The 13,921-nt window shown below is 34.3% G+C and overlaps 1 protein-coding gene across 1 annotated transcript; it reads left to right on the forward strand.

The window, feature by feature from the left end:
- Positions 1 to 3,717: 3,717 nt before the first annotated feature.
- On the forward strand, positions 3,718 to 8,852 carry pcdh8 (protocadherin 8). Its single transcript, XM_016520868.1, has 4 exons — positions 3,718 to 6,039; positions 6,119 to 6,189; positions 7,081 to 7,214; positions 8,457 to 8,852. The coding sequence occupies exons 1-4, from the start codon at positions 3,718 to 3,720 to the stop codon at positions 8,786 to 8,788; spliced, it is 2,859 nt and encodes a 952-aa protein (XP_016376354.1). The 3' UTR covers positions 8,789 to 8,852.
- Positions 8,853 to 13,921: the final 5,069 nt, after the last annotated feature.

Below are 13,921 nucleotides of genomic sequence, written 5' to 3' on the forward strand. Positions count from 1 at the left end.
AATTACATTTTAACAGATATTCACATAGAAAACAGTTGTTTTAAATTGTAATAATATTTCACATTTTTACTGTATTTTTGATCAAATAAAAGCAGCCTTGAGTGAGCAGAAGACATTTCTTTCAAATGCATTAAAAATCGAAATTATTCCAAACTTTTGACCAGAATTATAACTTTTTGGAAACTTAAAATGTCTGAATGTCACAAATAGATACAAATTAACAAGCACTTAAAATAAATGACACTTGTTTTGATATTTTATCTAATGCAATGACATTTTAGTGTCCAAATTCACATTTCAGTGCACTTTGCATTTATTTGCATAGCAGTTTTCACAATATCATATCGTTGAATGAATGTTTCTAAATTACAATTAAGAGTGAACTGTGTCAAAGTAATGTCCATATGGCATAAATGTGCAGGTCTAAGATTATAGAAATCATTAGTTAATGCCACATGTTCATTTAAGCAGAAACAATGAGCACAATAAAGCAATGGTTACATGATGTCATCATAATGATTACAATATAAGGAAAATCTAGTAGTTTTCAAACAAATATTAGTACAGTTTTCTAAAATATCTTTGGGGCCATTGTATGTGTGTCCGTGTGCATTTGTTCAGGTCTTGTTGTGATACATTTGCAGTGTTTTCACCATGTGTTGCTCTTGTACACATTTGTAGCATTTGTACACGTAACAGCAAATGGAAAGATGCGTTCAAGCACACAATGCATTCAGAGGTCATATTTGCTTTGTTGTGATAAGGCTTCTGCCAGTCTATGATCCAAACTGTAGAGACCAAATGGGTAACGGCGTGTGTGTGTGTGTGTGTGTGTGTGAAGCAGCTGTAAGGGTGTCAGAGACTCGAGCAATCAGTGTTTGCATTCACACCTTCAGCGGTGCAGACTGAGAGCCGTCGTTTCCACGCCAGACTCTTTGAAAAAGCTTCATGCATTCTGCAATTAGTACCACGTGAAGCAATATTCAAGGAAAAAACAAGCATTTTTAGATAACTGTTCTAATAACTCAACTGTTCCACTGCTCCGGGTGTGTGTTCACGGTGTGTGTGTGTTCACTGCTGTGTGTGTGCACTTTGGATGGGATAAATGCAGAGCACTAATTCCGAGTATGGGTCACTATACTTGGCCACATGTCACGTCACTTTCTTTTCACTTTCTTAATATTTTCGACTTTAAATCAAGACCACACTCATATGTTCATGAGTCAGTGACAAATGGATGTGTGGAAGCATCAAATCAGTTTTAGGCATTTAAAAAAAATTTGAAAACTTTATTTTAATCATTAAAGCAATTGAACTGAGTGCCTTAGAACTCTCTCAATTACTTGAAATATATACTGATTAGACCACCTTAGGTTCAATTTAATTAGAAATAATTTAGCTTTCATTTATTTATTTATTTATTTTCACTGCTTCTTAACTTTGAATAAGTTTTAAAAAAGTAAAATAAAAGATCATGAAAAAGAGAAATGCTGACTATGTGTGAGTGAACCCAATCATTATTTTCAGATTATTTTGGAACATAAAATCACGACTTTCTAAATCATGAATATCATAAAGATGTCAAACTGACCTTGCCATGTCATAAAAACACAAAAAATTTGTTGTTTTAAGAAAATTACTTTCTTACTTACTTAAATTTTTATTTTATTTTATCTTTTCAGCCTTTTAAATAAAACTTTTTATTATAATATCTGGACATTTTCATTACATTTAGTCTAAACTTGACAAAAAAATATATATAAAAATGACATTTAGTTCAGGTATTTAAAGTATGGAAGTAATCTGTATGAAAATAATTTTTATGCATTTTATATATATTTTACCTGAAAAAAATTCAGTATTTTGATATTTTTATTATGTGCAGCTCTCGCGATTTCACTCTCGGCTGAACAAGCGATGACAGTGAATCGTTTATGAATTAATCATTCTTTTTAGTCGGCACTTTTTCACTGGGTTTCCTATGTAAACACTGAATAGATGGAGGACTTTTAAAACATTTACCGTTAAAAACGTGTCTGGATGCATTTTCGTTCTGCTCAGATGTACCGTTTGGTCTCTAGAAGTGCATTAGCCTAATTTTTACACTACCAGTTTTTATGTTATTGAAAGAAGTCTCACCAAGATTGCTTTTGTTTGATCAAAAATACAGTAAAAATTTGAAATATTATTACGATTTAAAATAACTGTTTTCTATGTGCATTTATTGTAAAATGTAATTTATTTCTGTGATCAAAGCTGAATTTTCAGCATCATTACTCCAGTCTTCAGTGTCACATGATCTTCAGAAATCATTCTAATATTTGCTGCTCGAGAAACATTTCTGATTATTATCAATGTTGAAAACAGTTGTGCTGCCCAATATTTTTGTGGAAACCGTGATTCATTTTTTATTTTCAGGATTCTTTGATGTATAAAAACTTCAAAATGAACAGCATTTATTTTAAAATAGAACTCTTTTGTAACATTATTATAGTCTATACTGTTACTTTTGTATTTTATTTTGATTTATTTTGATTTTATTTAATCATCTCAAGTAATCATCTATAACTAAACTAAATAAAGTTTTTTTTTTTAATTACAATTTCAAATTATCAAATTATATTTGCCTACAAAACTAATTTCATGCATTTAAGCAGAATCCTACAGAGTTTGAGAGCATAAAATAAGTAAATTCAGTCAAGCGTGCCTAAACTTTTGACTGGTAGAGTATGTCTGACATGAAAGCAATAGAGTTTTTTTTATTAGGGTCTCCCACAGGCAGAGTGTGAAACAGCTGTGACCCAATAGAGAGCCATAGCAGGGGATTTTAGGAGTGTGTGAGTGTTCATTGGTCAGCAGACCGCCTCATTTGCATATACCATGACCTATATCTGATAGGTGGGAGCTGGAGACACCAGAATCTGCTGCAAGCAGTACTAGTGATGACCGAATGAAGAGCTTTTATTCTCGCATTTCTTTTTAAGTGTTTTGTTTGTTTGCTGTTCTACTCTGTGTTTGCAGACATGAAGTTCTACTGCAGTTACTTCATGCTTCTGTGCATGATCTTCAACGTCAGCTGCACGACAACAAAATACGCCACGTATGAGGAAGATGCACCAGGGACAGAGATTGGAAACCTTTCTCAAGACCTGAAAATTGACCCAGCGGAGGATCCTGAGACATCATTCAAGTTTATACAGAAGACGAACTCCATCATTCGCATGAGGCAAAATTTAATCATCTCAAGTAATCATCTATAACTAAACTAAATAAACGTTTTTTTTTTTTTATTACAATTTCAAATTATCAAATTATATTTGCCTACAAAACTAATTTCATGCATTTAAGCAGAATCCTACAGAGTTTGAGAGCATAAAATAAGTAAATTCAGTCAAGCGTGCCTAAACTTTTGACTGGTAGAGTATGTCTGACATGAAAGCAATAGAGTTTTTTTTATTAGGGTCTCCCACAGGCAGAGTGTGAAACAGCTGTGACCCAATAGAGAGCCATAGCAGGGGATTTTAGGAGTGTGTGAGTGTTCATTGGTCAGCAGACCGCCTCATTTGCATATACCATGACCTATATCTGATAGGTGGGAGCTGGAGACACTAGAATCTGCTGCAAGCTGTACTAGTGATGACCGAATGAAGAGCTTTTATTCTCGCATTTCTTTTTAAGTGTTTTGTTTGTTTGCTGTTCTACTCTGTGTTTGCAGACATGAAGTTCTACTGCAGTTACTTCATGCTTCTGTGCATGATCTTCAACGTCAGCTGCACGACAACAAAATACGTCACGTATGAGGAAGATGCACCAGGGACAGAGATTGGAAACCTTTCTCAAGACCTGAAAATTGACCCAGCGGAGGATCCTGAGACATCATTCAAGTTTATACAGAAGACGAACTCCATCATTCGCATGAGGCAAATCGACGGGCTTTTAACAGTGGGAGAAGTCATCAACCGAGAGCAGCTTTGTTACCGATCTCCACAGTGTCTTATAACTTTTGACGTCGTCGCCTTCTCAAAGGAGAAATTCCAGCTCATTCATGTCGAGATCGAGGTACAAGACATTAACGATCATTCACCTCAGTTCACACGCAACGAGACGCATTTGGATATATCAGAAAACGCACCTTTGAACTCACGATTTCCGCTGGACGTCGCTGTGGACCGCGACGTCGGAGTCAATTACGTTCAAAGCTACCATATTTCACACACGAACCATTTTGTCGTTGAAGTCAGCACTCGTGAGGATGGAGAAAAGTCAGCTGAACTTGTCTTGATCAAGACGCTTGACAGAGAAACCGAAGAGTTTTATACCATCGAGGTGACGGCGACTGACGGCGGGACGCCGGCGAAATCGGGCTCGACGACCGTTTACATCCGAGTTCTGGACTTCAACGATAACAGCCCGACGTTCGAACACAACTCGCTCAAAGTCGAACTCAGCGAAGATTCGCCCGTCGGCTCACGTGTGCTAAAAGTGCACGCTTTCGATCCCGACGCCGGCATCAACGGAGAAGTCGTGTACGGCTTCGTAGAAGGCTCCCCGAGCGAAGTCACGCGTGTTTTCCAGATCGACCTCATCACCGGAGAAGTGACCCTCAAAGACTCCGTCGACTACGAGACGAAGAAATCGTACGAGTTGCACATCCAAGCCTCCAATTTGGGCGCCAATTCGGTTTCATCTTCCTGTCGGGCTATTGTCGACATCGTCGACGTGAACGATAATGCACCGGAAATCAGCATCAAACCAATGACTTCCACCAGTGATGGAGTGGCATTCATCACCGAATCTGCAGCTGAAGAGAGCTTCGTAGCTCTTATTAGCACCTCAGACGCAGATTCGGGTCCCAACGGCTACGTCCGGACCAGTTTAGAAGGACACGAGCATTTTAAGCTGCAACAAGCCTACAGCGACACTTTTATGATCGTAACGACCTCAACTTTAGACAGAGAAGCCATTCCAGAGTACAACCTCACTGTTATTTCTGAGGATTTGGGAACCCCTCCGTTTAAAACCGTTAAACATTATACCATTCGCATCACAGATGAGAACGATAACGCGCCAATGTTTAGCAAAGCCATCTATGACGTCTCAGTAATAGAAAACAACATTCCCGGGTCGTACATGACTACGGTGGTTGCGCGGGATCTCGACGTTGGGAAAAACGGGAAAGTCTCCTACAGCCTAATTGACAGCAAAACGCCAGACGATTCGCCGATTTCTACATTTGTTTCCATAGATCCTCATTCAGGCTCTTTGTACACGCTGCGATCGTTCAATTTTGAGACTCTGAATGAAGTCGAGTTCGCGGTCAAAGCCAGCGATAAAGGTTTCCCGCCATTATCAAGCACGACTTTAATTCAACTCCGCGTGGTGGACGAGAACGACAACTTTCCGTATTTCACATATCCGGTGTTACGAAACAATTCCGCCGACGTCCCGATTCCCTTTAACGCTCATAGCGGCTATTTAGCGTTACGATTGACGGCTCAAGATGAAGACAGCGGCGTGAACAGCGAGTTTAATTTCCATATTCTAGAAGACGATGCCAAACTTTTTTCCATTGATGAAAACAGCGGCGAAATCGTACTGAAACGAAAACTCACTGCATCATATGGAGACGTCCTGCAGATTACAATTTCGGTTGTTGACAATGGAAGACAGCCGCTTTCTAGCACGGCAACCGTCCGGTTTGTGGTGACAGACACAGGTACACAAGAGGACCAGGTGGCTATTTTACTCCGATCCAAGAATGAAGAGACTCTAGAGTTTGATGTGTGGACTGCACTGATTATTGGTTTCGCTGGATGTTGTGTGCTGTTACTGGCGGCGATTATCATCCTCACCGTGACTTGCACCATCAAACGAAGGCGAAGAAACTTTGGGAGAGATGGTATGTACGGATCAACCCCGCTTTCCAAGAACAACCCTGTCGGCTCAAACATTTACAGCGGCCCTAATGCCTTCCTCAGAAACGAAGGCGATTCAATGCAACCTCTGTATGAAGATAAAAGCCTGGATTTTGAGGAAAAGGTGAGTGATTTTGGCTGAACGTTTTGCTGTATTGATGCACATTTCCGTTTATGTCAACTTTGAGCTTTTGTTTTCATAGCTGTTCCTGCCCTGCAAACCTTTTGAACAAACATTTTTATGGCAAGATGAAAAATACTGTCTGGAAAGGAGGTAAGAATGTTGCTATTTATGTATTTAGTTAGTTAGTTAGTTAGTGTATTTGCCTTCCAGGATAATTACCATCTTAACTGCTTCACTATAACTTAATAACAATCAAAATAGAAAACAATAGTGAGGACCAAAAGTTTGAGACTGTTAGTGAAAATGCATTTATTTTTCATTTTCATGATATAATAAAAAATATTAAAAATGTAATATTATTAAAACTATTAAATAATTTAAAAAATGATTATATTCAGATTATATAACCAGCATAATAATTTGAGTGACAAATAATCATGAATTTGAGAATGAATATGAATCTGAGCATCTGTACAAAGAGTCACATGATCAATGGCACTCATTTACTTTGGTTTGGATAGTCACAGAGAAATAGTGCATCTGAAATAATACTTTATTTTCCATTATAGTGTAACTTTTAAAAAATTATATCATCAGCACAATAATTTGAGTGACAAGTGAACATGAATTTGAGAATGAATATGAAGAGTCACATGATCATAGGCACTTATTTACTTGCATTTAATGAGCCATCTATAAATAGCGCACCTGAAATATCTCTTTATTTTCCATTATAACTTTTTTCAAAATTCTAAAACTCATTTATTTCCATGTTTAAATGCAAAACGTTCTTATGCTTTTGAACCCCGCTGTGGTTTTGCAACTACAATCGACGAATACACATAATTTTGGTCATAACTGATAACTATAAACATGTTTAATATGCAAACGGATCACTTTTTGATTCTGGTATGAACCGTACGTGAGGCGCTGCCATATTAGTCATGTCCCAGTGAATATAGTGTTTTGTTCTGCAATGGAATATCAATAATCAGGTGCTATTCAGCAGCTGCTAACATTTTGATCTGATTGTATTCTCAGTGGCACCAGCAACACAGATCAGCAGAGCGTGAAGGACAGCGGCAAAGGAGACAGTGATTTCAATGACAGCGACTCTGACATGAGCGGAGCCGCTCTGAAAAGAGACCTGACAACCTTCCAGCCGCTGGCCAGAGGTGCGTACACTTATCTGACAGACCAGCTTTGCAGTGTTTTCTGTGAGAGTGTCGTCTTCTCGGTACTCAGTGTTTTTGTCTCGTTTTCAAATATCTAAACATTCCTAAATCATGATACGTTTACTTGAGATGCAAAATGACATAAATGTCTGAAAAAATGATCAAAATTAAGTGAGGTTTCCTTACAATGAGAAAAAAAATATCTGCCAATGGGGTCAGAAATATAATCTTGTCGTCCCTTTCAATTAAATAAATTTTTCTGACCCAATTGGTGGAGTTTTGTCTTGTTTTTAATACATTTTTCAGAAAACAAGACTTAATATCTTGAGTCATTTAGTTTCTCAAATGTTGATTTAAGAATGTTTAGATATTTCCCATATGGCCAAAAAAAAAATTTAATAAAAAAAAAATAAAATGTTTTTGGTTGTTTTTTTAAAACGCCAAAAAATATTTTTTTTTTGCTAAAATATGTTTCAAATATATACAGTATTGGCATAAATATATTTTTTACAAATATATTTATTGGCCATTTTTGTGTGTTTTTGAAAATATATTTTAAAAATATAATTTAATTTCAATATATTTCAATCCAAGAAAATACATTCACGTCACATTTGAAGAAAAACCTTATTTGTTGTCTATAACACGTGTAAACATGTGACACATTTCAATAAAAATCAGCAAGCAACTTACTTTACAATGTTCCTTTTTTTGCCCTACCAGAAAACAAGACAAAAATATTTTTTTTTGCAGTGCTGCATTTTATTAAAATATATTTTTAAAATAAGATAAATTTACTTGGTTTACTAGCAAATAGTAAAAAAAAAAAAGATACTTTTGCTTAAAATAAGAAAGAATGACACATATTTGTTTGCCTACCTGAATAATTCCCATCTTAATTACTTGATTATAAAATAATAATATAAAAAATACGCATAGTTGCAGTGGGAGCCAAACATTGGAGACTATTAGTAAAAATGCATTTTTCTGATTTAATAAAATGATTAAAAAATATTGTTTAAACTATTTCAATTATCATTTTAAATTATTAAAATGTTTTTTAATTGAAAAATTATTATATTCAGATTATATTTGTGTGTATATATATTTTTTTTTTGTGTGTGTGTGTATATATATATATATATATTTGTGAGTGAATATGAATCTGACAAGAAAAAGAAAATGACCACGAAAATTCTTTTTGCAGTGCATTAAATTCCTCAGTGTCTTTTTCTCTTTAAGGTTCATTCAACACTGCAGGAGACTGGAAGAGCAAAGCTCACGTTATACAGACCCGAAACATGCACGTCCCTCCTGGCAGCGCCTACACCATCGGATTCGCACCGGTTTACAACACGACCCACGTCAGTTCCTACTCCTGGAGAGAAAGCCACAGTAAAACCAACATGCTGAACACTCAGAGACCTGTTCAGATGTTCTCAAGGACGGGGACGCTGCCTTCATACTCGGCCCATCAGACGAGGATAGGGATGACGGAGGTCGAAGAGCAAACCGAGACTGCCAAGGATGCGTTTCTGGCTTCAGCTTCATCTGAAGATGCTACTACTTTTTAAATCTCAAATAAGGGTTCAGTCTGGTTCATCGAATCTGATGTGAGCGTGACTGACTGAGCAAAACTTTCCCAACAATTCAGCAATCAGTGCTTTTGATACTGGTTTGCCATAATAGAAATGAAAGTGTTTTTTCTTTCTTTTCTTGTTTTTTTAATTCAGGAAAATATATTTAAAAACAGCCTGTCTGAGTTAAATTGATATAAATATTTTTTGTAAATATTTGTATATTTTGTATTATGTCTTTTCCAGTGAAAACAAACCCTTTTTGTGCTGCTGACTCACCAAAACGATGGATTTTCTGTATATAATTTTGCAAAAAAAGTACCAAACCAATTTAGTTTCCTTTGTAGATGTTGTTAGCTATGAGTTAGTATGTCTTTAGTAAAAGTTAAGTGAATTTGTTTGGAATGAGAATTTTTTTTTTTATCGTATTTATATTTCCAAAAATTCTTTAAAATATGCTTTTTCTTTTTTTCTCTTTTTCAAACTGCACATAGATCCTGATAAGGTATCTCTCAAAAATGTTGTATCCTTTCGAGTTAGTATGTCTTTAGTAAAAGTTAAGTGAATTTGTTTGGAATGAGAATTTTTTTTTTATCGTATTTATATTTCCAAAAATTCTTTAAAATATGCTTTTTCTTTTTTTCTCTTTTTCAAACTGCACATAGATCCTGATAAGGTATCTCTCAAAAATGTTGTATCCTTTCCAAAAGTGCCATAAATACACTGAAAAAAAAAAAATTGGTGCAGAAACAATTTGTTTGCTCAGAAATTGCTAGTAAATGTAACAAATAATTACAGAGAATTAGCAAATAACATTGAAATAAGCATGACATTTTGAAGCAGAAAGACTGAAATAGTATTTTCTTGTAAAACATACTCAAATAATCTTTGTTTTATTTAGAAGGTAATTTTTTCAATGTATAAATGATTGTTTGAGAGTCGAATGCTTTCCTTGTATATTTGCCTTTCTTTATTTGCATCTGCTTTTTAAGCAGGCCTTTGAAACGTATTTCTGTACGTATTAATTGTATATAATTTTCTCACCTCAGTGACCCAAATAAAGTACTTGGAAGCCTATTTTGTTGCCTGACCTCTGAGAACGTCTTGTTCAATAGCTGATTAACTGTAAAAGACTCATGTGACAATGCAGACACATTAAGTTAAGTCCTCAAATCCAGCCTGTCCGATTATTGCACACACATGGCCTGTTCTGGATTAGCAGCTTTGTAACGCAGCAGTCTTCACAATAACATGGGAAGAATGAGGCTTAGAAAGACACACAATCAGGCATATTAGTGGAGTTAAAGAGCTTGCTGTGAGAGATTATATGGCCATCATCAGTTAGTTGCAGCGTAACGGGTGCAGACGGCCATATAATACAATGACACATTCACAGACTATGACCGTAGCCAAAACATTAGAAATATAATATATACAACGGATATAATACAGACTTCATCAGGCAAGTACAAAGGTGTCAAAATAACATAAAACAAGTAGAAATAATAAATAAATAATAGGATATTTTTAAATATATCATAAACTATATTTTCAGTCTAAACATACTTTAGAAATATATTGTAATGACAATATATTTTAGTTTTTTTTTTCTTTGGTCTTGTTTGCAAGTATACAAGGAATTTGATTTGGTGAAATAAATAAATAAATATTTTCTTAAATAAATTTTAAACATTGCATATTGTAGTAACAACATTTTGTAGTTATTTGTTTGTGGTCTGATTTCCAAGTACAAGGAATTTCACTTAAATTAAAAAAAATAGAATAGAAATATACTTCTACTACTACTACTACTACTACTACTAATAATAATAATAATAACAACAATTAATTATGTATGTATGTATGTATGTATTTATTTACTTATATATTTATTATATCACTTGGTGCTGGTGTCAAAATATATAAAAACAACAGAAGAAAAAAATTCTAAAATATTAATTCATGAATACATTTAAATGCATAAACTATATTTAAAAAAATTACATATTTAAAAAATATATATTTAAAAAAAATATATATATAAAAATATCTATATATTTCTAGTTATTTTCTAGACAGTTTGAGTTTGAATATAGTGGCATTCAAACATGCAATGGCCTATTCTGTCATGTTGAAGACAAATAGATCCATAAATTCATAAATTGTGTCATCCTTCTGGAATAAACTGGTTCGCACTGTTCTCATTAGGCCTTTTCCATATACACATCATGCAGGATTACACTTTTAATATGAAGGTTGTGTAATTCCAGAACGGGAATAACACAGCACAATAAAAAACGCTATGAAACATTCATCAAATAGGTGCTTTCATTCTGCAATGTGAGTTGTGGATGAAAAATAAATAAATAAATAAATAAACAGGAACATTCTTTCATTTCACTTTGGCCTAAAGGGATGTTTTCACTCGTGCAAATAACAAGAGGAGCGGTGGCATCATCCTTTTGTTAGTAATTGCTCATAGCTGATGGGATATGACAGATTTCCAATTGGATATGAAGGGCAACTGCACAAAAAGATCAATAGCACATGAAATGGCGTATTGTATCGTCTCCCAGTGTTTTCCATATAGATCAGAAGAGAGGCACAGAAAGAGCACATGATGCTGAGAGGCCCAATTAACAACAGGGTTAAACCTACTATAGTCCTGCAGCTAAAGCCCTTCAAAACTCTCCCAACAAACAGATTTGAACATGTTTAAGCATATCTGAGTCAGTTTACAAGACACCTAAATAACTTTTTCACCACACCTAATGGATGTTTCATCTAAAAATACGTTTAATTTAGGAATAGTCTTTCACTTGCAGTGTAATTCATTTTTCATATGCTTCTATTTCCATTAGTTTCGATACATTTGACCTTAATGCATTACACTGACACAAAACCTCATGGCAGCTTTTCATCAATGAAAATATATTAAATGCATCATGTATTCTGTGTCAGTTTGATTAGGTGATGTAACTGTATTTGTCATTTTAGTACTGGGACATCATACATTTCATAACGAACTTGTGTATATTTGGGATCAGTTTGGGATTTCGAAGAGTTGAGGCAATTTACCATTTACTTACTGGGTGAATTGCTAGTTTGCTTCTTGACGAGAGTAATTTAAACTCATTTAAACTAAGAAAAAGTCATTTACTAAACATTCTCCAAAAAATGAACATTTGCTCAAAATGTGCTCACCCTCAGGCCATCCAAGATGTGGATGAGTTTGTTTCTTCATCAGATTTGGAGAAATGTAGCATTGCATCAGCATTGCTTTTGGCCAAAATACGAGTTCATATTTTACAATAACCTGGAGCTTCCTCCAGTGAAAAATTAATCTAGTCTGAATCAAAGGGAGAAATCTGCACATGAGCACCGTTTACAAGCCAAAACAGCTCTATACAAATATATGGGTGGATTTTGATGTGGTTTTTGATGTGATTTTCACTGGAGGAAGCGTTATTATCAAATATGAACTCGTATTTTAGCCGGAAGCAACGGTTTGAAGTTAAAAACGTCTTAATGCTGGATTTGTTTCAGCTTTTGTCTTCTCCAGATGTTCACTGATGGACTGGAGTGCTGTGGATTACTTGTGGATTATTGTGATGTTTTTATCAGCTGTTTGGACTCTCATTCTGACGGCACCCATTCACTGCAGAGCATCCATTGCTGAGACACTGATGCAATGCTACATTTCTACAAATCTGATGAAGAAACAAACTCATCTATATTTTGCATGTTTTATTTTCAGCATGTTTTCATTTTTAGTGAACTATTCCTTTAAGGCTTTAAGGCAGATTTGTTCACTCAGAGCTTGTAGTCTCATTTTTGACTCATGGACAGACATATGGACATGCAATACAGAGAAACGGCTTTTTATTCCTTGCCTTAGATCCTACAACACTGATCAACAGATGTCCTGAAGTCTAATAGTCTACGATCCTTCATATATCTCTATAAAGTGTGCTGGTGTTATTGAGATTAAACTAAACAGGCCTCAGCAATTCAAGCCACGAGTCTGTTTGTCTATAATGAAAGATAATTAATCCATATCATGCATTATGAGAAAAGTAAATTGCTCAATTATTTCTACGTTAGTGAAATTGTTTTGAATGTGGGTAATTATGTTTCATATTAATGCCCATTAAAGGGATGATGGTGAACTTCTACAGCAGGTAGATTATCGGTCCAAGCGATGACATTTATAAAAAGGTGTTTTTTATTGCAACAGCAGCTACTAGATATGCATACTTACCAATAAAATACATGTTGTGCTTTTCAAGTAGTTTTGTTGATGCTTTTTCATAAATCACCGTGCCATTATATGTAATTTTCCACCAACAAAAATAAACTGAAAGATTGTGATTGAAATGTCTTGTATGGTAAAGTACATGAAAGCTGTTTGGTACTCTATTATTATCATACTTGTATTCTTCCCAAACAAGTCTCTTATTGAGTTTTTGTTGAACATAAAAATGTCTCGTCACTCACAGTACCTCAGACCAAAAAAAACAACACATTATAATAAATATTTATTTATTATAATTAATTTTTACCTCATGATCCTCATAATTATTATTGATTATTATTTTATAATAATTATTATTATTAATTATTATTATGTATTATTTTAATTATTATTACCATATGGTCAAAACATTTATTTACCAATCTATCTATCTATATGTACATTATATATATATATATTGTGCAAAAGATGTGCTTTTTTGTGAAAGTTGATGTATATATATAACAACTTTCACAAAAAAGCATATCTTTTGCACAAAATTCTTTACATAAGACATAAGAGCATAAGTGTTATTTTAGTATCACTGAGATACTGTAGTTTATTTTAATTAATTCATATTTTGAATTAGTTTTTCTGTTTATATCTTCTGTTTTTATTTTAATTTTAGTTAAAGTTTGAGTCGTATTATTTTAGTCATTTTTACTATATAGTTTTTATACAGTATTTCAATTTTCAGTCATTTCAGTACATCACGTTTCACTAGCAGAAATGAAATTAGTTTTATTTTTTAGATTTATTTGATTTCAGTTACAGTTTATTGTATTTCAAGTAACAATTTTTTTTAATGGTTTAAGTTTTAGGTAACTATAATAACC

The sequence above is a fragment of the Sinocyclocheilus rhinocerous genome, unplaced genomic scaffold, assembly GCF_001515625.1.
Source record: "Sinocyclocheilus rhinocerous isolate Xijiao unplaced genomic scaffold, SAMN03320098_v1.1 scaffold2254, whole genome shotgun sequence".
In the NCBI taxonomy this organism is placed as follows: domain Eukaryota; kingdom Metazoa; phylum Chordata; class Actinopteri; order Cypriniformes; family Cyprinidae; genus Sinocyclocheilus; species Sinocyclocheilus rhinocerous.

Coding starts and splice junctions, on each gene's coding strand:
- pcdh8 (XM_016520868.1), top strand. CDS start 3,718: ATGAAGTTCTACTGCAGTTACTTCATGCTTCTGTGCATGATCTTCAAC. Junction 6,040..6,118: donor GCCTGGATTTTGAGGAAAAG/GTGAGTGATTTT, acceptor TTGTTTTCATAG/CTGTTCCTGCCCTGCAAACC. Junction 6,190..7,080: donor AAATACTGTCTGGAAAGGAG/GTAAGAATGTTG, acceptor TTGTATTCTCAG/TGGCACCAGCAACACAGATC.